At 36.5% G+C, this 24,613-nt stretch overlaps 1 protein-coding gene across 1 annotated transcript in view; it reads right to left on the bottom strand.

Annotated features, from left to right (window-relative positions):
* The window catches only part of BMAL2 (basic helix-loop-helix ARNT like 2), a 36,409-nt gene extending 12,105 nt beyond the window's left edge, over nt 1–24,304 (bottom strand). The window contains exons 1-9 of the mRNA XM_069864101.1: nt 24,117–24,304; nt 13,876–14,023; nt 12,544–12,579; nt 10,173–10,211; nt 7,362–7,519; nt 5,057–5,136; nt 4,446–4,538; nt 2,498–2,615; nt 1,534–1,677 (exon numbers count right to left, since the gene is read on the bottom strand). Coding sequence (XP_069720202.1) covers nt 1,534–1,677; nt 2,498–2,615; nt 4,446–4,538; nt 5,057–5,136; nt 7,362–7,519; nt 10,173–10,211; nt 12,544–12,579; nt 13,876–14,023; nt 24,117–24,177 — 877 coding nt within the window. The 5' untranslated portion in view covers nt 24,178–24,304. The remainder of the gene's footprint in view (nt 1–1,533; nt 1,678–2,497; nt 2,616–4,445; nt 4,539–5,056; nt 5,137–7,361; nt 7,520–10,172; nt 10,212–12,543; nt 12,580–13,875; nt 14,024–24,116) is intronic.
* Between the last annotated feature and the right edge of the window lie 309 nt (nt 24,305–24,613).

Raw genomic sequence — 24,613 nt, 5'->3', positions numbered from 1 at the left:
AGCATAGGTGATTTTACAATTTTTAAATTAATTTTGTACTAGTTAATTTTGACTTACCTGGGGAGACCGCTTCTAACCCTATGTAAGATTTAGGAAGAGAAGTTATAGGTGTTGGCAGTTCAAACAGTCTCACAGGAAAAAAAAAAAAGGTAAACCAATAGTTTGGTAACCAACAGATCACTTCATAGAGTTTCATATGTATTATAAATTAACTGGAGAGACACTCTGTAGCTTCCAAATCAATTTACCTTTTGTGAACACAACGATATTAACAAAAGCTTACTGCACTTGCTAAAAGGACCAGTTTAAGAGAATAACTCAAAACAATCCAGCTTATTTTCTATTTATCTTAGGCTTTTGAACTCCTCAGTTTTCTGGGAACATAATTTAAAAAGTCTTAAATTACAGCACACACTGTCTTTAATTCCTACAGCTGGTACACTCTTTGCTGCCTATATAACATACAAAGACCCTCATATGCATCAAGGCATAGAGATGACATTTGTCCAACTGTTAACTATCTTTCCAAAAATTGCGAAAGTATTCTTGATATCTGTATTGTGAACAAATTCTGCTTTACATAGATTTGACTGCATGAACCCTCTTAACTACAGAAAACATACACCAATTCTGTAAAATGAAAAATTGAGTTACCCTACCAAGACTTTGTTACAGATAGTAAAGGTTCCTTCCCTCAATACTGCCTTCCCAAGAAACATTTATTTACATTAAATTCATATCTCACCGATTTAGTTGGCACACCAAGGGAGACTGAATTCTATTTACTGACAATGACGGACCTATTTTAAAATTTACTATTGCATGGTATATCTCAAAATAACAGGTTACATTAAAAAAAGAAAGTAGGATGACTTTTTCAGGGTCAAACTCAGTGCGCTCTTGCAAAATCAATACTAAGGCATTAAACAAAAGCTAGAAGTTACATTTAAAAAAGATCTGCTCACTGAAAAGCTTGACAAGCGTATATTGCTGTACAGGCATAGCAAATTATGAACTAAATTAAAATTACTGGAAAAATGAATGGAACTACATGAATAAACTACTATTAAAAGCAAAAAAGAAGCAAAATTCACACTTTTTAAGTACACACAACATAAAATGTAAATCAGAAAAAAAGTTGGTTTACTTGCTTTTTTTCCTTCAAAACAGTAGATTTTGCAGGCCTTATTCAGTTATCTTCAAGACATGCGTTATTTAGTTTCATTCTTCTGATCTGCTCCAGCGCTTTCAAAAATTTCCCTGAGACTTCTAAAATTTGACTACAACAGATCACGTGCTCCTAAACAGCCACTGTAACTCAGGTTCCTCCCTCCCTCTTTTCCAGGAGTGAACAGGGAGGAGAAAGTACGATTAGACTGCTTCTCAAAACACGTCTCCAGTATGTATTTACACTTCTCTACAGCTACTTTGTGAATTCAGTGATATCTACAAGGGTCACACTAATGATTCAGAACTTAAAGACACCAAGTTTCAAGACAGAAAGCCCCCACTTCATCCACACAGTTTGAATACCTTTCTTCTTTGTGTTGGGCAAGCACTCCTTTTCTTCTTTGACTGTGGTCCTACTACATTTTATCCGACAGAAGAAGGAACGTCGAGCACCAGAATTCAGTCGAGCTGGTCCAGCTTGAAAATCTGTGTGTACTTGCAAGCCAGCTTACAAAAATTTAGTAAAGTAGTCAAAAAAACAAAATCCAACAGCAAAACTTCAGAATACAAGGCTTTTTCTTCATTTTAGCTTTCAGTACATTCTCCTTACTGTTTAGTTGCTTAAATTTTGTCCTTACCATTAAAAATGAGAAAAGTGTAATAACTTAAATAGGGCAAAGAAAACTTGACTGTCACACAGATTCCAAAATCAAAAAGAACTACCAAACTAATTTTAAGGCTTTCTTGATATTTTGAATGGTATTTTAATAAATATGCTTTATAAATTTTCAAGTGCTATTTGGTACAAAGAACTGTGACGATGCTTATAAACGCCAGCTTTAAAATAGCAATTAGCTGCACAGTACACAATGTTTTCCATATTAGAAATAACTGTAAGTGAAATAAGAGTTGGTTAAATTAGGATTGACACTTAGCATTTTCAGAGAAGACAGTGATTCTTGATATTGAAGTATTTTATCCCATGTTCGACTACATCAGGTCTTTTGTATTGACAAGACCTATCAAATACAAGAAAAGAGAGTAGTATGTCTGGTAGGAAGAATGTCAGACCACATCTTTGTAAATGCTTTAACAATGCAAATTTCAGTAATTCTTATTATCTAAAATAAATTCTTTTCTGGGCTAGCTTTTAAACTGTAAGTGTATTCTAAACAGCAGATAGGCATTCAAATAAGTTTGGTTCATAGAAATTGTACTTCAAGTTTGTACATCCATGTTCCTATGAATACATGAATATATCCTGCATAATAACTAAATTTATTGGCATCTCTTTAAAGAAATCTAAGTACATCCAAATATGACTTACTTTTCCCATCTACGAGCTTCTCCCTAGGAGAGACATCTGATGAAGAAAGTTGCTCCTTAACTTTTGCAACATCTTTTGGATGCAAGTAATCAAACAAACTTTGTCCAATTAAACTGGCCTATTTTAAAAACAAACAAACAACACAAAAAAATTCAAAAGAAATGAGAACCACAACATTTTAGAACAAGACTCCACACTTATTGCACATCTCAGAAAAACAACTCTCTACTTCATTTAAAAAAAAAAAGTTGAATTTCACAGTTAATCTAAACATCGTTATTCTGAACCTCATTTAGTTTGCCATTGTTTAATGCTATTTTTATAAAAACAGGGTAGTAAAAGTATAATTTATTACTTCCCCTTTGAAAAATAGCAAATTTAGTTCAATATAAAAAACAGTTTTGCAAAAGCAAATGTTGTATTTATGTGCATAGCACAATTTCTGATCCTAGCCAAAGAAGGTTACACACAAAACTCCACTCATAGATTACTGGCGGTAAGGAAGGTAAGAAAATGAGAAGAAATATTCATGCTACCTAATGAGCTCTAATTTGTGGTGGTGGCTGCACAACTGTAGGCAGTACTACTTTCTGTTGAAATAGGATGGGCCAGCTTGGTTTTTTTCATTGCTTACCATCACCAAAGCAGATCAAATCAATGGGTAGAAAGAAGCTGTGTTGACAAGCAGTGTTCTAGATTCAAATTGCAACTTGTACTGGACCCATGCCACTTGCTATGTGATCACTGCACACATGAAGGGGAGTACTTTTCCAATAAGCCAGAGTCAGATAATGGGTTCAATGAAAAGCTTTTAAGAAAGAAGTATAAACATACAGCCTCTCATTTGTCCAGTCTTCAACTATTTCTAATACAAAGGGAAAATGCTGAGTACCACCAAGAAAGGCTAACAGCAGCCTTGTCAAAATACATAGGTGTAACAAACAGATTAGGCTGCAGCATGGGATTCATAACATAGAACGATTCCCAAATAAGCTAATAAAGTTATGGGTTAAGTCAGTCATGTTCTCTGAATCTCTTTGGCTGAAATACTGAAGATCTTATGGGTCTGGAAGTAGGCACTTCTGATGTGAAAGACTCCAAAAGTCACTTTTTAGTCCTTGCGTAAATTCAGTGTAGAAGGTCTTTTTTAAAAATAAAAAACTGCTTAGTGCTTGCTTCAATAAGATCATTAATTCCACTTTCATATAAAAGATAGTTTTGTTTTTTAATAATAATTTTAAAAAAAAATCTATAAAACAGAGTCCAGATTTTTTAATCTTCCATTTTGAAAGAAATTAACATAGCAGAAATGGTTTCAAAGTTCTCGAAGGAGACAGATGGAAGCACTGTTGTAACTTCTGCTTTGGGAACAGAAGTCATAGATACATAAATTATCATGCCTTGGTAAATTATGTTAAATGTCATTGAATGGAAAGTATTTATATTTTTCCTATTTCTCTTAATTTATAGGGTAAGATGTAGTTAAGAGTATATATACAGATAGCTCTTGTGGATGAAGTGTTATGTAGTGCATCTGAGCATAAAAGCATTAGCAAGGAAAGCTTTAATTAACTTCCACTGCTGAACTACAAATTTTCCATAGCCTAAAAAATACCTCAAATCACTTTACCATTTAAAAGAATATCTCTTGGAGACAGAAATTAGGACATCTTCAAATTATCCCTTCCTCTCAGACTAGCAGTTTTCTTCTGAATGATTGAATAAAATTGAAATCTGGTGCTATTGCTTTGGTCAGGAACACTGACTGTACTTGCAAATATCTAATTCCAGGACATTCAGCCTTCCTCTGAAGGAGTTTAAATCAAAGAAATTACAAGAAATTATACACAAGGACTGTTCTTTAGTAACATGCAATAAAATGTAAACATTCATAAGTTTCTAAGAAAATCCAAGGTAAAAGCAAACAAAGAAACTAAATTACAATCACCTGATCGTAATTGAGTATTTTGCAAACTGATTCTGAGACAAAGAGAATTCTTCCTCTGTTGCATCCAACCACAAACAGGAACCCATCTGCTGCCTGAAAATATAAAGACACCGTCTTTAAAAACATACAATTAAAATATACAATGAATATTGATGACTACAAGAAAGCACACTTTGAAGCCTAGTAAGTGATAAAGTTTTTTTAACCTGATAAAGCAATAAATCACACCAAAAAGCAATTAAGACTTTAAGGACCAAATCAGACTACTGACACCTAAAGTTTCTTAAATACAGCTTTGGGAAATGAGGTGGCCAGCTGCAAAACAGCATGCATATTTCAATAGCAACATAAAAAAATCATGTGTTAAATATGCAGATTTCACACAGATTTATTGCCCCTTCAAGGGCTGCTGTCAGCCACACTCACAAATCATCTTCTGTACCCATTCATGAAAAAAGCTTTTATAGTCAACAGAGTTTATAAACCAGTACTTACCAAGTACATCAAAGCACTTGCTTGCAGAAAAAGATGGGGGGAAAAAAAGCACTCTCCAACTGAAAGCTCAAGCTTTAATAAGGACATCATTTAAATGAGAGCTTCCTTACACTTACCCTAAGGATTAACTGTCGGAGCTCATCGTCCTTTAAAAATGAAGGTTTATACCGGACTTCTGAATAGGAACTAGTGGAGCCTTGAAAGTAGAATATTTGTAGATATAAAGTCAAAATTTACAATTTAAATATACTTTTAACAGAGCTCTGCTTGATTTGTATTTAATAATTTTTCTTTGCAACCACAACAGCTGAATAGAAAAATATTAAAAAATACTAGAACTGTTAAAAATAAAAACCCTCAAACGTATTCTGGTAATGAATATGAGCATGCAACCAGTTTTTTTCTTAGCCCTTATTTAGCATGCAACACAGAAACTTCTGCTCAGACATCTTTAATGTACACTTACAGAAATGGTACTGTAAGAACTGAATTTTCTAGAAACACTTCATAGGCCTATTTCAGAATCCTTAACATTTGCGTAATCTGAATAATGCCAATGTTATGAATAGTCTTTTGGCATGAATAATACTTCATCAGTACTATATATCCAACAATCTAAAATCCACTCTATTGTGATTAAAGTGAATGTCTCACTCACTAAATGTAGTGAGAATGACCTACTACATTTACTGTTCTAGCACCCATGGTTAGTACTCTGAAATATTTTTTACCCATTACAAGCACCTCCAAAACTTTTTCCAGATATTTTTTGAGGTACATAGTAGTTTAACTTTCCAGTAAATTTCAGCATTCCCTGTAATTCCATATAGTATCTTGTATTTTCTTAAAGCTTTTTTTCTTTCATAAGATAAATAGAATAACTGTGCTGGATTGAGTCCAGTTTTCATATCCTATGTATTCGTTAAAATATAAATGTATGAGCCAAAGATTTCTTGTAGCTGCTTGTTTAAATTGCAAGTGCAATTACCATCCTGCTAATTTGTCACATTATTTCTTTACGAAAAATTCTCAGCTTGATTGGGCAAACAGGCTTCTAGAAATCCCTTCCAATCCAAAATTATTCTGATTCTGTTGCTGTCAAATTCATAGCATAATTTGTTTCCTGCACTCCCTTGACTTAAGCCTGATGGAGTTTCATTAAGATATGTTTAGTCACAATCAATTTTTTGCAATGCCTACAGTCTTCGATCTTCACTTATTGTTGATCAGATTATTATCCTGAAACACTGCTGCCAAAAAAATGAACTCACGCTGCTGATTAAACCATGCAATACAGAACATGTATTTGCATATGATTTTTTTTAGAGGAGAAAAGCAACAGCAAAAGGAAAGGTAAGAATATACTCTAGTTTGATGCTGACATTAAACCATTAACTGAGATCCATGATTAAATTTGCTAGCTGACTGAGCATATAAACATTTGATAACTACTTTTCTGGGTACACTTCTAACATATCATGGGTTTTAAGACTTTAATGTAATCAAAGCCACCAACCATCCTGTTAAAGTACGTTTCCTTTTGACTACTGTTCTTGCAGGCAAAAAATAAGTTTGAAAGACGATTATGTCCAAATGTGTTTTTTTCTTTAGTTTTATGAAGTTACACTGTAAAAGACAACCTATCATGGAAGTGAGTTCTCTGTGCCCCCTATCACTGCAACTACTTACATCAGTTTGTTTATGTAAGCACTAGCACAGTTTTCCATTGCTGAGGAGACTTTTTTTTCCTAGTTTCAGGAAAAACAACTCATCAGAAGCATTTGGTATTTTACAAAGGAGTCAGCCTTCAATTTAAAGCCTTCCCAAGATTTAGTTTGAATTGGTTTCCTCGTCTTTTTCTTTTTAAATAGTTTTTTTGGTTTTCATAAAGCTGTAAATTTCAAAGTTAACAGATAAACATCAAATTCCAGTAGAGAGACAAAGCAGTGGTGCAATTACAAACACGGGAATAACAAACAGGAGTGTGAAGACCATTCGCTTCTCTGATAGCAGTACAGCTGTTGGCATCTGTAGAGCACCACAGGTATTACTGTTACAGAAAGTGTGACAGTAAGTGGAGAGATTACAGAACACACATTTAATTCAGGGGTTGGAAAATACCAAAAGACAGATGTGATGGCTATAATTTTAAAAAATAATCAAGGAGTGACTTGACTGCTAAGGGTAAGGCATACCCTTAGCAGACAGAAAATAAGACACTGAAGGGTGGCTTTTTTCCTGCTATACTAATTAAAAAGAAGACATGAAGTTCTAGAAACTACAAAACCATGTACATTTAAATGAAGAACAGACTCAGAACTGAATTCAGCAAGGAAACATAAAATAAATGACCTTTAACAAAGATGATACACAGACTCTTGACAGAACAAGGATTTCCAGGATTAGTTTCCTAAAACCCACCTTTTAAAGATTTTAAGTGCTGCACAGCCATCCGTAACACTGTAAGCTTGTCTAGCTTTCGTGCCATGGGATTGCACTGAGGTATCATAGCTGACAATTCCTCTATCAAATTATTCATTTTGTCTCTTCTTCGTTTTTCTGTTTGACTGTGAGCCTCTCTAAGAAGAGAAATTATTGTAAGAAATAAGTAGGACACATGATTTTCCCCCATAATATAACAACTCAATTTTGGAAACAGAACATATCAAATGTAGTACTACACCAAAACTGTTTTTCATATACTACTTATGTTTAACAATTAACTTGGATTCACTTGAACAAAGCAGAAATTGTCACAATGATGTAAAATATTGAGTGAAAAAAATATGTCAAGCAAAAACTTGATTCTATGTAGCAGGAACAAATGTCTATGAAGACTAATAAAAGTTAAATATTCCTTGTGACCCTTAATGTCCAAGTGAATACCTTGACACCTTACTGTATACGAGAACTTCTGATGTCATTAGTAACAACTGGAAGACATTTCTGCTCCCTGGCTCTATCAACACCTGACTGGTGTAACTAAAATGGGGTATTCATTCTACTTTCTTTTTTTAAAAAAAAAACCCAAAGAATGTTGCTAAAGCATCTCTGAATTCTTGTTTTATGCAAACTCACAACTACAAGAGATGAGCGATGTCTTGTTATCGCATTACCATAAAATCACACAGATTGAAAGCAGACATAAGCACAATTGTTTATTTATAGCACATCACAAGCAACAGACACTACATTTACACGTGATTATAAGAGACATAGTGGAAACTGGAAGAAAAAGCTATGCCTCATCTAATTTCACTAGAGGTATTTCAGAAAAGTTTTCACCTTCATTCACCTCATGAGGTGGCAAGAAGGGGTTCAGCCTCTGTGCACATTGTGTCACAGGTTTCATCTCTTGGTAAGCCTCTGTCCAGTAATTCAATCACAGAAAGAGAGCTTCTCCTCTTTCACTGTTTTCAATCAGAAAACCCCTTCTAAGGCATATGGCAATGAACATCACTAATATATTTATAACTCAGGTCACCTTCTCTTTAATTCTTTCTCGTGGAGTAAGTTAGCTTTTCTAGCTCATCTCCCCTCTTAGATCCTCCAGCAGATCAAGAAAAGTTTAATTCACTCTATTCCCTCCCTACCCAGAACGCAAGCTAGTCACTCAATTAAAATGACAATTATTTTCCCTTCTGACTGAGATCAGACACAGTTGTAGTTATCAAACTGAGGGACAACATGTTTTGGTTAACTGATCTCCAAAACTCTTCCTCTTAAGCATACTGTAACAGAAAGCATTAAAGGCAATAAAGTCCACTACACCTGGCCTGTTGAAAACCAACAAAGTACAGTTTTAAAGACTTAATCTTCTCTAATTTTTATTATTTTTCCCCAAAACAAATCCCCCCCGTCACACAAAAATTCTCAGGCATTCATCCAAGCACTTAGCTTTTCTCTCTCTAAAGCCCTTTAAAAAAAATAAATGTTATGCGTTATTCTCAGCTCTAGAGGTTCACTCAACTTTTCCTCCCTGTTAGGTAGTAACATTCAAGTAATACATTGTGTGTGCTTCTTCAACTGTGAACCGCAGGACGACAGATACAAACATATGGGGAAAGAACAATCTTCCACATATATCTCTATAACTCAATAAGAAGTTATAGAAACTTGACTAACTGGATGCAGAAATTTAAGAGATGACTGGATGATTAAAAAAACCTGCTGTTACATTCACAAAGGGGAAGGGAGAAAAGCAATTTCCCCAACAAGCTTGTGAAAAGAAACACTGGATGGAGATAATTGTTAAGTAAACCTTCAAAGTGCCCTCTATCAACACTTTTTCCTCCAATTAATGAGCAAAATTAAGGAGAAAAAAAAGGATAGACAACATTAAAAGTATTAACAGAATCTTGTATGGCAAACTGGGATACTCCGTAAAGAAAAATTAACTTTGGAGTTAAACGAAAAAACTTGTAAATATATTTTGGAATTCTTTCTTTTCTTTCACTTAATTTAACTTACAAGAACACTTCTAGTTAATAGTTAGCATACTGTATTAATAATGCTTTTGACAGCAGAATGGATTGTGTATTTCTGCTCTGGCCTCTCTGCTCCCATGACAAATGAAAGACATTTAAAAAAAAAACAAACCACCTATAACACAGCTCTAGTTTTACTAAGTGGGTTGTCGATAGTTTCAAATATTTGTTTGGATGAATCATGACTGCATCCAGTCACACAGCATTTCAAATCTTACAAGTACTTCATGTGAATTTCCATTTGGATTCAGGTAAGATGTGAATTCAAAGTGACTGCACTTGCACAAGGCAAATCTTGAGTAATTCCGTATAGAAAAACTTGTTCCAGACCAAGAATTCTTTGTTATGCTTTATCTGAATTCATTTTTATATGGGATAAATTTTAAATACATCCAAGCATAGGCAAATCTAGGACAAAAAAAATTCTCAAATTTATACAGACCAAGGATCAGCTTTTCCTTTTATACACAACTTGACTCTGCTATATTTAATTCTCACCTTGAAAATTTTAACCTCAGGTTTTTGCTAAACCACCTGAGATACTCTGCAACAGAAATTCATTAAAATTGGGAGAAAATAAAACCCTTGAGAAGGGTCTAAAAATTACTATACATTTAGGGGAAAAGCAAACAAGTTTACTGTTAAATATTTGCCAATTTTAATGAATGTTACCCACAAATTCATATTTCACTGTTATGAATACTAGTATTTACTAACAAAACATAGATTTATTGTAAATTAATACCTGAAATCTTTTATTTTAACATGGTCTTCATCTTCACTCCTACAGAAAACAAGATAGAGAATTTTACATTGCATATTGAATAGTAAGCACTTCCTCCCATGGATTCAAGAAGATATAGGAAATTCTACAAATTTACTATGGCTCTAACAATAGCAAACCCATACAAATTCCTACTACAAAAATATCTAGCAAGTGCTGCATAAGAGAAGAGAGACCAAAACATAGCTTTCAATACACACAGTTACATGAAAATAATACAGGGATATTTCATAATTACAGAGGTATTTCTATCATGGGAAAACCAAAATCAATTAAATACTCAAATAACTTAGGTCCAGGCTTGATGTTATTTTTTAAATTAAGATTTTACAAGACAGATCATCTATTCGTGTTTTTAGTTCCAAAATCTTATTGTCAAAAGATGAAAAAAGCACCCCTAGTCTAGACTGGGCCTAAAACACACTTTAAATGCTCATGATCAGAAAAAGGAAAAGTTAAATATTTTCCCATACCACACAGCAATGGCTGGAAAGTCTATGTAATAAAATTGTCAGTGAAAGACAACAATCACAGTATCTGTATAAATAGCTGGCAGCAGGAAAACATAAAGCATGATGCAAACAAGGGCAATGATCTTTTTTCTTCCCCAAGATCATTGTATTCTTTGCCACTGTCTATTAAGAATTTCAGAATGTGGCCTAATGGGTATCTTGCAAATTCAGTATGAGGGAGTTGGTACTGGCAGAGAGGCAATTCCCATACAAACACTGGCTACTATTTTCTTTAAAAGAAAAACAGATACTTTTAGTCTTTGTAAAGCAGTTCTCCAGCTTTTTTTAACTCAGTGGTGGAAATGTCTCATGCAGTATTCTAAGCTGTTTCAGAGGAAAAACTTGCTAGCCCATGATCATTTTAGAAGAGGCAAATGTTGTACTAGAAGGATAAGGAAAGAGGCCAATCAGCCAGCAGCCGTTTCCTATGAGGAAACGGAAACAGGAAGTAGAAGGACGGTTGGAGATTACAGCTTTAGGAAAGACTTCAGAAGCTGCTTCTACCTGTAACCAAGCACTGACCCTGGCAAGGATCCAGCAGCCAGAGATGTTAACACATGATTGAGAGATCCAGTTCTTCAACCTGAGATTTCACTGGAACCCAGGATTCCAGAGTCTGATAAGTCCAAACACTGGAATAGGGTGGGCTCACAAGACCCTAGGACTTTTCTTCAGTGAAACAGTTTCAGATTTAGATGAGTTAGCAATAACTAAAATTTTTCTTTCATTTTAAAAGAAACTTTTATCATAAATGTGCATATGCTATGAACTCCAACAGAAGTGACACTGTCTGACTTTAAGAGGAGAAGAGGTAATGGGGAGCCAGACCAACTGCGATGCAGCATGTGGCCCTGTTAACTAACTCTCCTCCCTCAGGAGCTCCACTTGGGAAGAAACTAGAACAAATTTGTTGCTCGGGCAATCAGTCACAGACTTCAATGGATTTATATACCCTCTGTCCTAACAGCTGTGTTGCTACTGATATTAAAAAAAAGTACATTGAAACTACCTTGACTACATGAACATAGGGTGAAATTCTACCTCATTGCTACAATATAGGTATACTAAATTGTTACTAGAAAAACAGAATCTGTATTATTCAGAAAAAAAAAAAGAATACCACGTTTTCCTCTTTTTTTCCTCAATTGATTTATTAAACATACTTTCTCATTTCTTGTAAAACAAAAGCAGAGGTTTTGAAGACAGAAGAGCATTTTTATTCACATTTTTCCATCATGAGCACCATGGAAAAATCCACAAAAAAACCAAACAATTTATTGCCAAAGAAAGATTCAATAAGCCGTACACCAACCATTGACTACACGCATAAAAAGGAATAGTGCACAGCTACATATAAACAAATATATTTTCTAAGTAAGGTGTCCAGGTGCAGAAAAAGAAATTGCAACAAGTAATTATGTAATTAGTAACTATCACATAGCATATATACACAAAAGGCTTACTTCTGCCACACAGCCAATCTTAACACTGGTTTGCATCATGTAAAAGCATTATTTTAACATAGTTGTGGTAGTTCTACTTTAAAAAGCACCTGACAAGGTTAAAAACAAAGAAACAAAAATTGTTTACATACACCAGTACTAGAAGAGTACAAGATCTTTCCCCAGTCTTCTTATTTAACTGTTACTTTTCATTTGTTCCCATTCTTACCTTAACTTCAACTCTAACAAGTCTGGTAACAAGATTTGCCTTTAGACAAAGCATTCATTAGGCAACTCACATAGCTCATCTAGCTAAACAGGAAAACATGACATGTTTATAGCACTGAAAACAGAAACAAATTAATTTATAAAATGTACCTCTTCTGAGGATCACCATCGACTTCAACTGTATCCCTGCAGAAACAGGTAATAAAGTAAGCCAAAATGTAGTTTGAAGCATAAAAAGATGACTTGATACACCCAGCAGAAAAAATATTTCGGTGGAAATCCCACAGGATTAGTTATTTTTAGCAAGAACATTGGTTTTTAGAAACAAATTACTAGTTCTTATAAAATACTACTTTTTCAAGTAATATTTCAACTTGAACATGGAATTTTTTTATGACAGAAGTTTCAGGAAATTAGAGAGAGATCCAGATTTCAGGGAAACACTACTGAGGAACCAGCACTGTCACTGAACAGGCTGAAGTCCACAAACACTACTAAAAGAATAGAGGTTTTTTTCAGAAACTAATGTACTTCTGGAGTTTTCAGTGATCTACACGATATACTTGAATCTCCCAAGTTGACAATTATATTGATCTCCACAGTATGGCCCCATTCTGTAGATCAATGTACCATATATGGAAGAAAAAGGGATTTTAGAAAATTGCTTAAATAACCAAATACACGTAAATTTTCTGCCTCTCCCTTTTTAAAAGCTGGATTTTCCACACTACTTTGGAGATATCTGTAATGCAGGCCAACATGTGTTACCTTACTTCTGGCTGTTTAATACAGCTTTGAATAGGTCACTATAAAAACAATTCTTTTTCTATGTAAATTATTATTATTTGGTTAACTGACATCTATTTGGCAGCTGTAAAAGAGGAGGAAACAGTTGGCAGTATCACCTCTGTAGTCAAGTATGACCCACTTAAAAAGACTGAGTACTACTGTAGGACGATCCTCATTTTTAGGTCACAGATCTGTCTGGACATTTAAGTAAATGGCTGCCCTGGTCACTAAAGAAGCAGGTCTCATTCTGTAGTTCTAGACCAGACAGCTTAACTAGTAATCTCGTTTCATGCTTTAAGGCGATATTCTAGTGTGCACTTGTGAAACTTCAGGCAAAGTAGTAACAATGTGCTGCAAAGTGAACTTACCTTTACTAACAGGCAAAGAAGGGAAAAAAAAAACAACAAAAAACCCAAAACCAGTTAGGAATGAAATTTCAGCATGAGACACATTACCCAGACACTTCAGCCTGGGAAATGGCATTATAGAATCCTAAATATATACTTTAGATTTAAGGATTATTTTTTCCTATTTTTAATAACTCAAGACTGTCAAAGAATATATTCGGAACAAATTGTAACACATAATGGTAATAAGTAACGGAAAGAGGATTAGGCAGTTACAACATTGTAAAAATAAAGAGATGAATGTCTCAAATTTATGTTGAGACACATATGGAGTTTATTTACTTACTGGTTATCCGAATCACTTCCTTTGCGCTTCCTTGGAATCTCAGCCACAGAAGCATTGAAAGAAGTGGTTGTAGCAGGCTTAGTTACTGGATTCATGAGGCTGGAGACTCCAGAAGCAGCGCACGAATTTCCATCTATTGAAAAATTACCTGTGAATGAGAAAAAAGCTCACCGTCCAGTAATGGTTGTGTATCCATTCTGATTTTCCTTTAGAAAATAAGTTGCCTGTAGGTGGCTTCTATGCCTCTGACATAAAAATCAAAGGCTGCACTGATACAACCTAAGTACAGAAAAAAGCACATTGTCCTCCCAGAGTCCTGTAAGGATCTCATCAATCCACTCAACACACCAATGTAATATAAAATGCACCTATTCTCTTCCTCACATAGCCATAGCAAACTACACTTCCCCAGCACCTCAAACATCCTGCTGCAAAACCACCAAATGTAGCATTAGTTAGCAGATCAAAATACTGTGACTGATGCTAAATTCAACTTAAATAACACAGGTAACTAAATATCCTTTTAAACAAGCTGGACATTCAAAAAATGAAAACTTGCCATAAATATGTTTCTGAGATAAAATCAACAATTACACATTATGTCAGTCATGTAAATCAGAAGAGCCTTGAAAGCTTGACAAGTTCTATCTCAAAGTACTCTTCATAAATCTCCTCTTAAGGAAAACTGGGGTTTTTTGGTTTGGGTTTTTTTTCTGGGAGGGACAGAGAGAGAATTCACAAATCAAAATAGTCCTAGCAACTTACTGGGAAAGGAAAACTGCCTCTGGGAATACGAGAACTACCACACTTCTTCTATCTCAAAGCAAATCTATCACAAAGAATCACACAGCTGATGCCTAAGTAAATAATCAGAATTAACTCTGTTCCAGCAAATCTAGGCACTCTTTTAGGCTTCCTGTGCTGATGAGGAAAGTACCCTAAGTGATACATCTAGAAACAATAAAGAATTAACTCCATGAAGGGACAGATAAGGGATTGAGAGAGGTCATTTAAGGAAATGAGCATCTCCTACTTTTAGCAGGAATCAAAACCCAATACTTTCAAAATCTAGCAGGGAGAAAAATGAATACTTTACTGTGAGGGGATTTATTGTTTAGTTTGGGTTTTTTTAGCATTTGTGCTGTCTGTAAATGATAGGTAAAAGTGTGCGAAAAGAACGATGCACAGTGTATGTTTTTTTTCTTCTTGGGTGTAAGCATATCTTACACCAGAAAAGTTACCTCCTACGTTCTCATTTTTTGTTCAAATATTACTGTGGAGAATTAAATGAAAATAGGCTAATACTTGAACAACAGCTTGCCTGGTCTTCCACTAATCCTCTCTCTACAGAGTCAGACAACCCAGAGTCAGCCTCTGTTTTATTTTAGAAAGCTCTTTAACTCATTAAGTCACACAGGAAGTTCCGAAAAAAGAAAAAAAAAGAGGCAGAAACTCAAAGAATCAATAGATACTTTACAAATAAGTAACATCCTTTGGCTATCTGCAATACAAAAAAATTTGTCACTTCAAACACTTAACATATCCAAGCTAGGGATATTAAAAACACAGTAAAAGAAATTACTTCATAAATACTCCAAGGGCACAAATGGTAGATATCTGAAATATTTTTATGATCAATTATCACTTCATAATAGTATCATTTTATATTTCTAATATAAATTCTTACAATTATAAAACAAACTAAAACCTCCAACAATTCCAAAGGAATTATTTATAAATAGAGTAGTTTTAACTCAGTTAGGTAATAGCACCCTATAATTACTAGAATAAATTACTTAAGTATAATCATACTTAATGAATATTCATGAAAGAGTGCTTCAACTAAAGAGAAACCTACATGTACCAAAGACAAGAATGCATTCAGCACAACAGACCCCTTCGTCCTGTAACAAAGCAGGACAGAACAGACCCACTGACCTAAATACTTCTTTGCACACAGATGGCCAGCCTGCTTTCTAAACCATTTCCCTTTAAAGAAACAAAATAAAATGCACCATTTACAGTTTTTCCAATTTATCCTTCATATTATCAAAATAACTACTATTTTTTCCTCACATTCAAGCTACAAATTCTGAATACTGCACTTATCTCCTCTACGTTTCCTGACAACACTCTTTTTTCTTAACTAAGAAAACAAAAAATGCTTAGATTATCAGCATCAACAACCTATTAAGAACTTCCAGCCTTTAATTTTTAGGTGATAAATTGAATCCTAAATACTACCACTGAGACAAACTAAATGCCATGTTCAATGCCATCTAACTATAACTTCAGTAAGATAGATGGTTGATCTTAGACAAAAATATAAGTCTAAGAATCTGTATTGATCCCTGACATGTACAGATTACTACTATATATTCATGAAGATTCTCAAAACAAGACCAAAAGAAAACAAAACCCCAAAAGTAATGCAAATGAAAATAAACAGGGAAATACTAATACATTCAAAACTACCAAACTTAGCAGAAAACTAATTATTTGGAATTTAACAGACAAAAGCAAATCTTTTTAACACCTACTACTGAAGAAGAATCAGACAGAAACTGTTCATAAAGCTAAGTCAGTCTTGAGAAATCTGTAAGAGTGCTTTAAAATAATCTCTTAGGGCCTTATAATAGCTATCATTATGATACTAGATGATTCCAAGGTGCTTACACTCTCCCTAAAGAGTGCCTTAATCTTGTGTAGTCTGTGATGACAGATTTCTTTACTTTTCTGGCTATGCCACTTTGGGAGAGAGAGATACAGATTTCAAAATCTTTGGGTTCCCAAAGAGAACGAGCTAGAATGCACCCCAATAATCAGGGTGTGCTTCTATGATAGGAAAAAGCTGGATTCTTACCCTCCATTTGTGCACCTGGTTGCCGTGGGCACGAAAGATTTCACTGCGATGTGTATGCTGGGACAAGCGGCCGATGCCTTGGCATACCCGTGATATTAGCAGCAAGCAAACGGCTGGTGTTCTCATGCTTGCTAGCTTGTTGAAACCTTGGAATCTTTACTAAGACCCATGAGTTAATAAGAAAAGATTAGATTGATTAGATGGAAAACATGAAGATAATGGGCACACCTGTGGTAAATAGTGGGTTGCACTTATCTCTGTAACTGCAGGATTCTCACAGGTGGAAATTCACTGGGGTAGCTGCTGACTGGGTACAGTATATAAGGTTTTGCATCCACTCAATAAAGTGACCTCGCTTGTTGCCTCATCGACCAGGTCCGTGCCTTAATCACTACAGGTTGCATTTCTAATACTTCCAATTTCTGTGAACTTTTTCATACCCTTAGCATCAAAACCAAACAGCCTGAAGAAAACATGAAGCAAAACTAAAGTTTTCCCAGTTTCACAGTACTTCTATTCCACAAAAAGTAATACCCAGAAAGACCATCCTTTATTACAAGTTAATTTTCCTGGAAAATAGATATCACTAAGCAATTTTTAAACTACTAGAAACAGTTTAATTCAACTACAGTTATTTTGTTTTACCACTCCAAAGGCTATTACTTAGACTAAACTTGTTTGTAAATCCTTCAAGATCACTGAGTCCAACTATCGATCCAGCACTGCTAAGTCTGCCACTTAAGACCATGTTCCCAGGTATGACACCTACTCATCTTTAAACACTTCCGTGGATGGTGACTCAACCACCTCCCTGGGTAGGCTATCCCAATCCTTGACAACCCTTCCAGTAAAGAAATTCCTCTGAACATCCAAACTAAATCCCACCTGGTACATCTTCAGGCCACTTCCCCTTGTCCTGTCACTAGCTACCAGGGAGGAGAGACCAACCTCCACCTCACTACAACCTCCTTTCAGGTAGTTGGTAGTTGTAGAGAGCAGTAAGGTCTCCCCTCAGTCTCCTTTTCTCCAGACTGAACAACTCCAGCTCCCTCAGCTGCTCCTCATAAGCCTTGTGCCCTGAACCCTTCACCATCTTTGTTACCCTTCTTTAATGTTTGGCTCTCATTATTAAGCATATATGCCTATCTGTATTAAAAATTTAAAGTAATTTATAAGCATGTTATGCACATCATGACAGATGACAGTTAATACTGAAAAAGAAACCTACTGTAATAATTCTCTCTGTGAAAAAGCAAAGACCAACCAAAGATTACAAACACACCATATGAAAAACAGCTCATTCCCAGTAAATGTATTAGAAATAAAAATCTGTTATTTTAACACTAACTTTATTATACTTTATAATCAGGCAAACACAGTAGTTAAGGAATGGTTATTAACATACACTAGTCACATCAACATCAAGACCATGCCCTACTGAACTACAACCTCTCTCATGTTTTTCTGCAAGATAAAACAAACAAACAAAACAATTATAGTCTCCAAGAGGGCTAGCAAGGAAGTGAACAACTGCAAATGAGCTATATGAAACTACTGTTTGGGGGTGGAATACGAAGTATTAACATAGGAAATCAGCTGTATTCCTACGTTGAGCAAAGGTTCTGTGTAAATCACATGCAAAGCATTAAGAAACAAGGCCTAGGAGACTTTCTACATTTTTCTAATTACTGACAATAATATTATCTAAAAAACATATGTCACATTCCTGAGCTGTTTTCTCCACTAACAGTTCTACAGTTTTCAGTTCCTAAACAAACACAATCTCTTAGAAAAGGCTTACTGCCAAACTCCCATAAAAGGTGGGATTCTGAACAAATACAGATGTCCACATCTGAACTAGCTGTTCTAGTCCCTCTTGGAGGTAAGACGACATTTCAGGGGTGATTCATCTTAATCTAGACTAGATTCCTACAGTTGGCCAGATAAAATACAACATTTCTAGGGTGATTCATCTCAACCTAAAATAGATTCCTACAGTTGGCTAGATGAAAAACAGTCCAAACCTACCTCTATTCAGTAATTACACAAAGACCAAAGCAACTAGCTCAGACTTGGCCCTCTAGTCTGTAGACATCTAAAGATGCTATACAACTATGATGCAATTCTTAAAATGTACCAGCCATAGACACAACCTGTTGCATCACATGCAACAAGTTTAAGTTCGAGACAATCTTTCAAAATTACTGCCTTAATTACACACTGTCACCTCATGACCCACTCACCCCCTCTACGAAAGGTTAGCTTATCCAGTGAAGTTTACTCCTAACAGGCGTTCCTAAAATATTACTTTTAATACTAAAGCTTTGTTTTGACTTTTTACAATCAGTGAAAGGAAATCATACAAGATCGACATATGCACTCAAAAGAAATCAGCACAAAAATACAAGTCATGTAAGTATTAATAAACAAATAAAAAGCTGTCAGCCACCATTCAGCCAGTTTAAGAGAACATCAAAATCCACCTACTAGGACATCATAGCAAAATATGCTTGAAACAAAAAGTCAGTGGAAAAATAAATTTATAAAACTTACAGGTGGCATTCTTCATAGTCTGTGAATACATGTACACAGCAGACTTGAAGAATTACTTTCTGTGTTGCAGTTCTGCAGCTGCTTAAGTTAACAATGTGGTAACACCAGCACAACCTTTCTATTAAGAAGATGCTTTCAATCCAGCTTCCTATTTTGAAACACTTTCTGGCAGAAGTGAAGAAGTAAGAAGCTGCTTGGAATTCAAATGTCTAAGGCCACAGATGCATTTTTCCTCAGTTTTGAACAAAAATTCTGCTAGAAGTTTTGAATAATCAGATTATTAAAATGTGCACTTTCCAAATGTATATTCCTGGCATGCATCTTTAGTGAGAAATTCAAGCTTTGACAAGTTTAAAGCAGTCAAAATTACATTAGAAGTGACTGTAGTTAAAGTGGCACATCAGAGACCTTTATCCTAACTAGATGAGTTATTAAAATTGCAGTCTAGTCACACAAGCTATTAGGCTCTGTCTACAGCAGTAAATACAAAGGCATAACAGCAACAGGTCAGTAAAGAGAAGCAGCTGGTGAAGATGCCCCTGTTTCTAATTTGTAAGTAGTTCAGGGAGCTTACACTAAATCACATTTAGCCTGGTTCACTGGGCCAAAAATCCTTACAATGCATGTGTTTTAAAGCTGTCTGAGAACAAACCATTGGTTCAGTCCCTTATGTTTGGAGTTGGGAGCACGTTTGGTACGTGCCTGGAGTAGCACTGATCTCGCCACAATAAAATTCTGGCTTAGTTTCTTATGAAGGAAGTCTGGTTCATATGTACCAAAACTACTCTGCAAACTCAATCAATGAGCAGTACGTGGGGGTGACTGGGGATTCAATATAAACCAACGTTATTGCTCTGAACCAAAACACTGTGCATACAGCTAATGAGTACTTATTTGATCTCAAGGTCTCAGTCCAAAGCCCTTAGGAGTGCAGTTATACAAAGAAGCAGAGATACCTACACACACACAAATCTGGAAACACAAGCAAACTAAATTTTCTAAACTGAGCTGCTACTCAAAATGTCAAGTTGGATTGTTAAGTTTTGTCACAACTAATGTGTTAACTTATTTTTAAAAGGATATAAGAAGTCTCTGATTACCTAAGCAATTACAAACATATCTATCTATACATGCAGCAAAGACACAGAATAGCTAGAGTCAAATAATATCAAATAACTCCATGTCATGTAAATTGCTTTATTTCACTATGGAGTTGTTCTTTTACAATTATTTTAATGAATTCTTACTGCAGATTTTCATTAGAGAATGAGAAAACTATACCTTCATCCTACATACATACATACAGCACTGTTTGTGGAAGAAAGTTTCAGGTGCTATGATATGCATCACTTCACAGGTCCTGCAGACCTGAACATCTATAAACCAACCGTATTTTCTAAACAGGGGTGAGAATTCTATTAAATATTCTATTTATTTACATTAAAGCTTTAAAATAGGTCATTAAAAGCACCTTCAGACTAGTTACAGCAAGTCTGGCATCCAGATCACAGCCCACAGTAAGCTCTCACTGAAAGCCGAGGCAACAATTTTCATCTGGGTTAGGCTGTGAAAACAGTAGAAATGTACTGTCTAAAAGAGTTTTTCTCCCTCAAATTTTATAAGGCAGAAGCAAGATGCAGAGACTTCAGTAATGAAGCCATCTTATGATCAACACTACACAGAGAATAAACTCTAAAAGGTTGAGAACATTGGCTTTGTTTTTAATATCACAAAATGATAAAAGGAAAAATTATAATATCCTAAATTACAGAAATGTAAATCAAGCATTAACATAGACAACTGACTTTTTGCCTTTTATTTTTACTTATTTTCACTACTCAGAAGAAAGCAGTCAAGAATCACAACTTACCAAATAAATAACACACTTAATAGATTTCAAACACCAAATATATAACCAAACCTGTTAGTGTATTAAAAAAATGCAACTGTAACTACCTAATGAGAAGATACTACACAAGCTCTTGAAAGGCTACCCTGCTTTCCCAGTCACTTGCAGGTTCAAATCAGGTCGCTGATAGAAATCAAGAGTCTCACATAACATAGTTCATTACTGAAGAAAAAAATCTATCTTTCCAGTCATGTATTGCTAAAGGAGAGAAGCCATTTTCTTATAGGTTTTTGATTCATATTATTGCAAAAGGCTGATTTCCATCAAATCAGCTGCAGAACTTCCATGGTTTTAGCTGACCCTTAAGTCCAAACAGGGAATTTTGTTGTCAACAGTGTATTCAAAATTATTCGCTTCCCACAATCACCCACAAAATTATTTCCTTCTTACAACTTATTTGATTCTCAGTTGGCGTGAACTGTCCAGTTTAGTTCATTTTTCATGACATGCAAGTATACCAACAATAACGTGCACACTCAAGTGAAAAAAACCTTTTAAGTGTCTAACCTTAGTTGGATCTATTCCACAAAACCCAAGCTATTTTAATCTTTTTTAAAAATGATTACTAGAAAAAGGCTGTTGCTTCAAAATCTCTTAGAACAGGTATAAAGACAGGTGACAAAAGAAACCAGGGAAGGGAGGCATATTTCAGAATTAAAAACATGAAAGCCTATGGCTCATTGCTTTCCCAAATCTATTTCAGAATGAAAATGCCTCCATATTTGGAATTTCCCTTATCATTATTTATTTCCTATGTGCATGATATAGAAACAATAAGTCCTTTTTTTAAACAATGTGACACACTGCAGAGACTCTACCAAGAAAGCCCATCAAAAAAAAAACCACTTCGTTTTCAAGCATTCACTTGCTACAAAATTATGCCAGTATTTAAACAACCAAGCAGGAGAGACAGAAAAATGTCAATTACTCTTGACAATCAGAATGTTCATACACATCAAAACACATGTGCAGAAAACAAGGACTAAACCTAGAAGAATTGGTGCTAACTCAACAGAACTGTAATGATGGCTTGAGAGATTTGCTCACTTTTGGTTTTCAAAACCCCATGCAAAACACTTGTCTCAGAGAGGGGAAGCAACACACTCCCTTCAAAGGAGGAGGACTACAAACAGCTGCTGGTGGTTTACAAGTAGCCTTGTTTTAGTACCAGAAACTTATAATTAAGAACAAAGAAGGAACATCAAACCTTGGTCACAATACAGGTGTAAGCATGCACACGCACAGAGAAGCCAAAATCACTACGCCTAAGACACTAAATTATGTTTATCTAGAAAAAAAAAATCATACTAGTGTATTAAGAACACATAAAAGGGTGTGTGTACATCAGAAACCATACAGTAACTAGTAAGGTAAAGAAACAAAAACATTTTTAGTCCACATCATATCTGCAAGGCGACACATCTGTAACAGTAATAAACAGAAGCAAAGAGTGAACATTACACTTGGGATTTCTCTGCGAGTGCACAATGTAACACCCTTGCTGAACTTCCACCAGAGAAATGGGTTAGCAGCTTCCAAGCTCATACTCTGGGCCAGAGCTCATGCAGACAACACCGTGAATTAACCCCACCACCACGACAGAGTGACACTGGGACCGTGACTGCAACAGCACTGAAAGGCTTTTCCCCTACACATACTCCTGCAGTCACACGCCCACGGGCAACAGCCTCACAACAACAATCACGCAGGGGCTCGCCCGTGCTGTGACACCGAAGCAGGCAGACAAACAGACTGAGAGACAGACGGACATACATACCCCACTCCACCCGTACCTACACTTGCCTCCCTTACACACACACACACAGTGCAGTGCAGCACCCACAGCTGTTACCGATCTGCAAAATCTCTCCAGACATGTTACAGTGTTCTCAATCCACACAGTGAAAATTTCTCCTTATATTCATAGGATCATAGAACTGCAAGGTTGGAAAAGACCTTTGAGATCATCAAGTCCAACTGTAGTCATCCCACCACTAAACCATATCCCTGAGTACCTCATCTACCCGTCTTTTAAATACCTCCAGGGAAGGGGATCCTACCATCCCCCTGAGCAGCTTGCTATGTTCAGTCTGAACATCTCATTTCAACTTATGCCGACCATCTTTCATCCTCCCACTATGCACTTCCATGTACAATGCAGCTTCATCCCACTGACAACCCCAAATACAATGCCCTTTCATGATAAAAAAAAAAATCAAATAATAGTATATAAACATACAACTTCTTGCTACTACCCTGTGACTTTCATAAGGATGAGGGAAGATTCTTAAGAGCGCTTGCCCTGACATAAAGAAGGGTTCTGTAAGATTACAGTAGAAATTAACGGTAAAGTATACTAGAATAACAAAAATGGAGCTATTAAATAGATCAAGTAATAGGTTAACAGAAAAATTCCTCTCATAAAGGAGGAAGGGGCATGAAGGGGGCTACAGGAAAGACGAGGAGGGACTGTTTACAAAGGCTTGTAGTGATAGGACAGGTATAAACAGCAGATTTAGAGTAGACATAAGGAGAAATTTCTTCACGATGAGGGCGGTGAGGCCCTGACACAGGTTGCCCAGGGAAGCTGTGGCTGCCCCATCCCTGGAGGCGCGTAAAGCCAGGCTGGATGGGCCTTGGGCAACCTAATCTAATGGGCTGTATCCCTGCGGGGGGGTGGAACTGGATGGGCTTTAAGGTCCCTTTCAACCCAAACTATTTTATGGTTGTATGACTCTATAAACTGCACCCTCTTCAGCTGGAAAACAGGGAGGAAGAAAGAAACAGACGTTTAAGTGGTCAGTGGACGACTGTGAGTTATAAATGGGATACGGCTCAGGAGGATGTCTACAGACAACGGCTGCTCCCCACCTCCAACAGCCCCTGCCCCGCGCCCGCCGCCGCCGCCGCCCCCACCTTCCGCGCCGCGCCGCTCCTCCTCGGCGCCCTCGGCGTTCCCTGCTGCTGCCTCGGCCATGGCGGGCGGCCCCGCTCCGCAGCGCCCGGCGGCATGCAGAAGGTGAACTGAGGTGAGAAGGAAAACGGCCCGTCCCGCCGGCCCGGGGATGGGAGGGAGGAAGGGATGGAGGGAGGGCTCACCGGCGCCCCGCCGACCTCCCCCCGCGCTGGCACCGCCCCAGCAGCGCCCCCATCACAGCCCCCGGACCGCGGCGCGCGCGTGTGTGTCTCGCGAGACCTGGCGGGAGGGGCGGGGCCGGCGCGCGCTGGCTGGGGAAGGGGAGGTGTCTGCCGCCTGTCTGTGCTCAGGGAGGAGTCGTTTGGGGGGGAAAGAGCTTAAAATGCCGGGTCCTGCACTTGAGGCACAACAACCCCGTGCAGGGCTACAGACTAGGAGAAGTCTGGCTAGAAAGCTGCCTGGAGGAGAGGGACCTGGGGGTGTTGGTTGACAGCCG

The sequence above is a fragment of the Phaenicophaeus curvirostris genome, chromosome 1, assembly GCF_032191515.1.
Source record: "Phaenicophaeus curvirostris isolate KB17595 chromosome 1, BPBGC_Pcur_1.0, whole genome shotgun sequence".
Lineage (NCBI taxonomy): Eukaryota > Metazoa > Chordata > Aves > Cuculiformes > Cuculidae > Phaenicophaeus > Phaenicophaeus curvirostris.
This window is presented reverse-complemented; position numbering and strand designations above follow the sequence as displayed.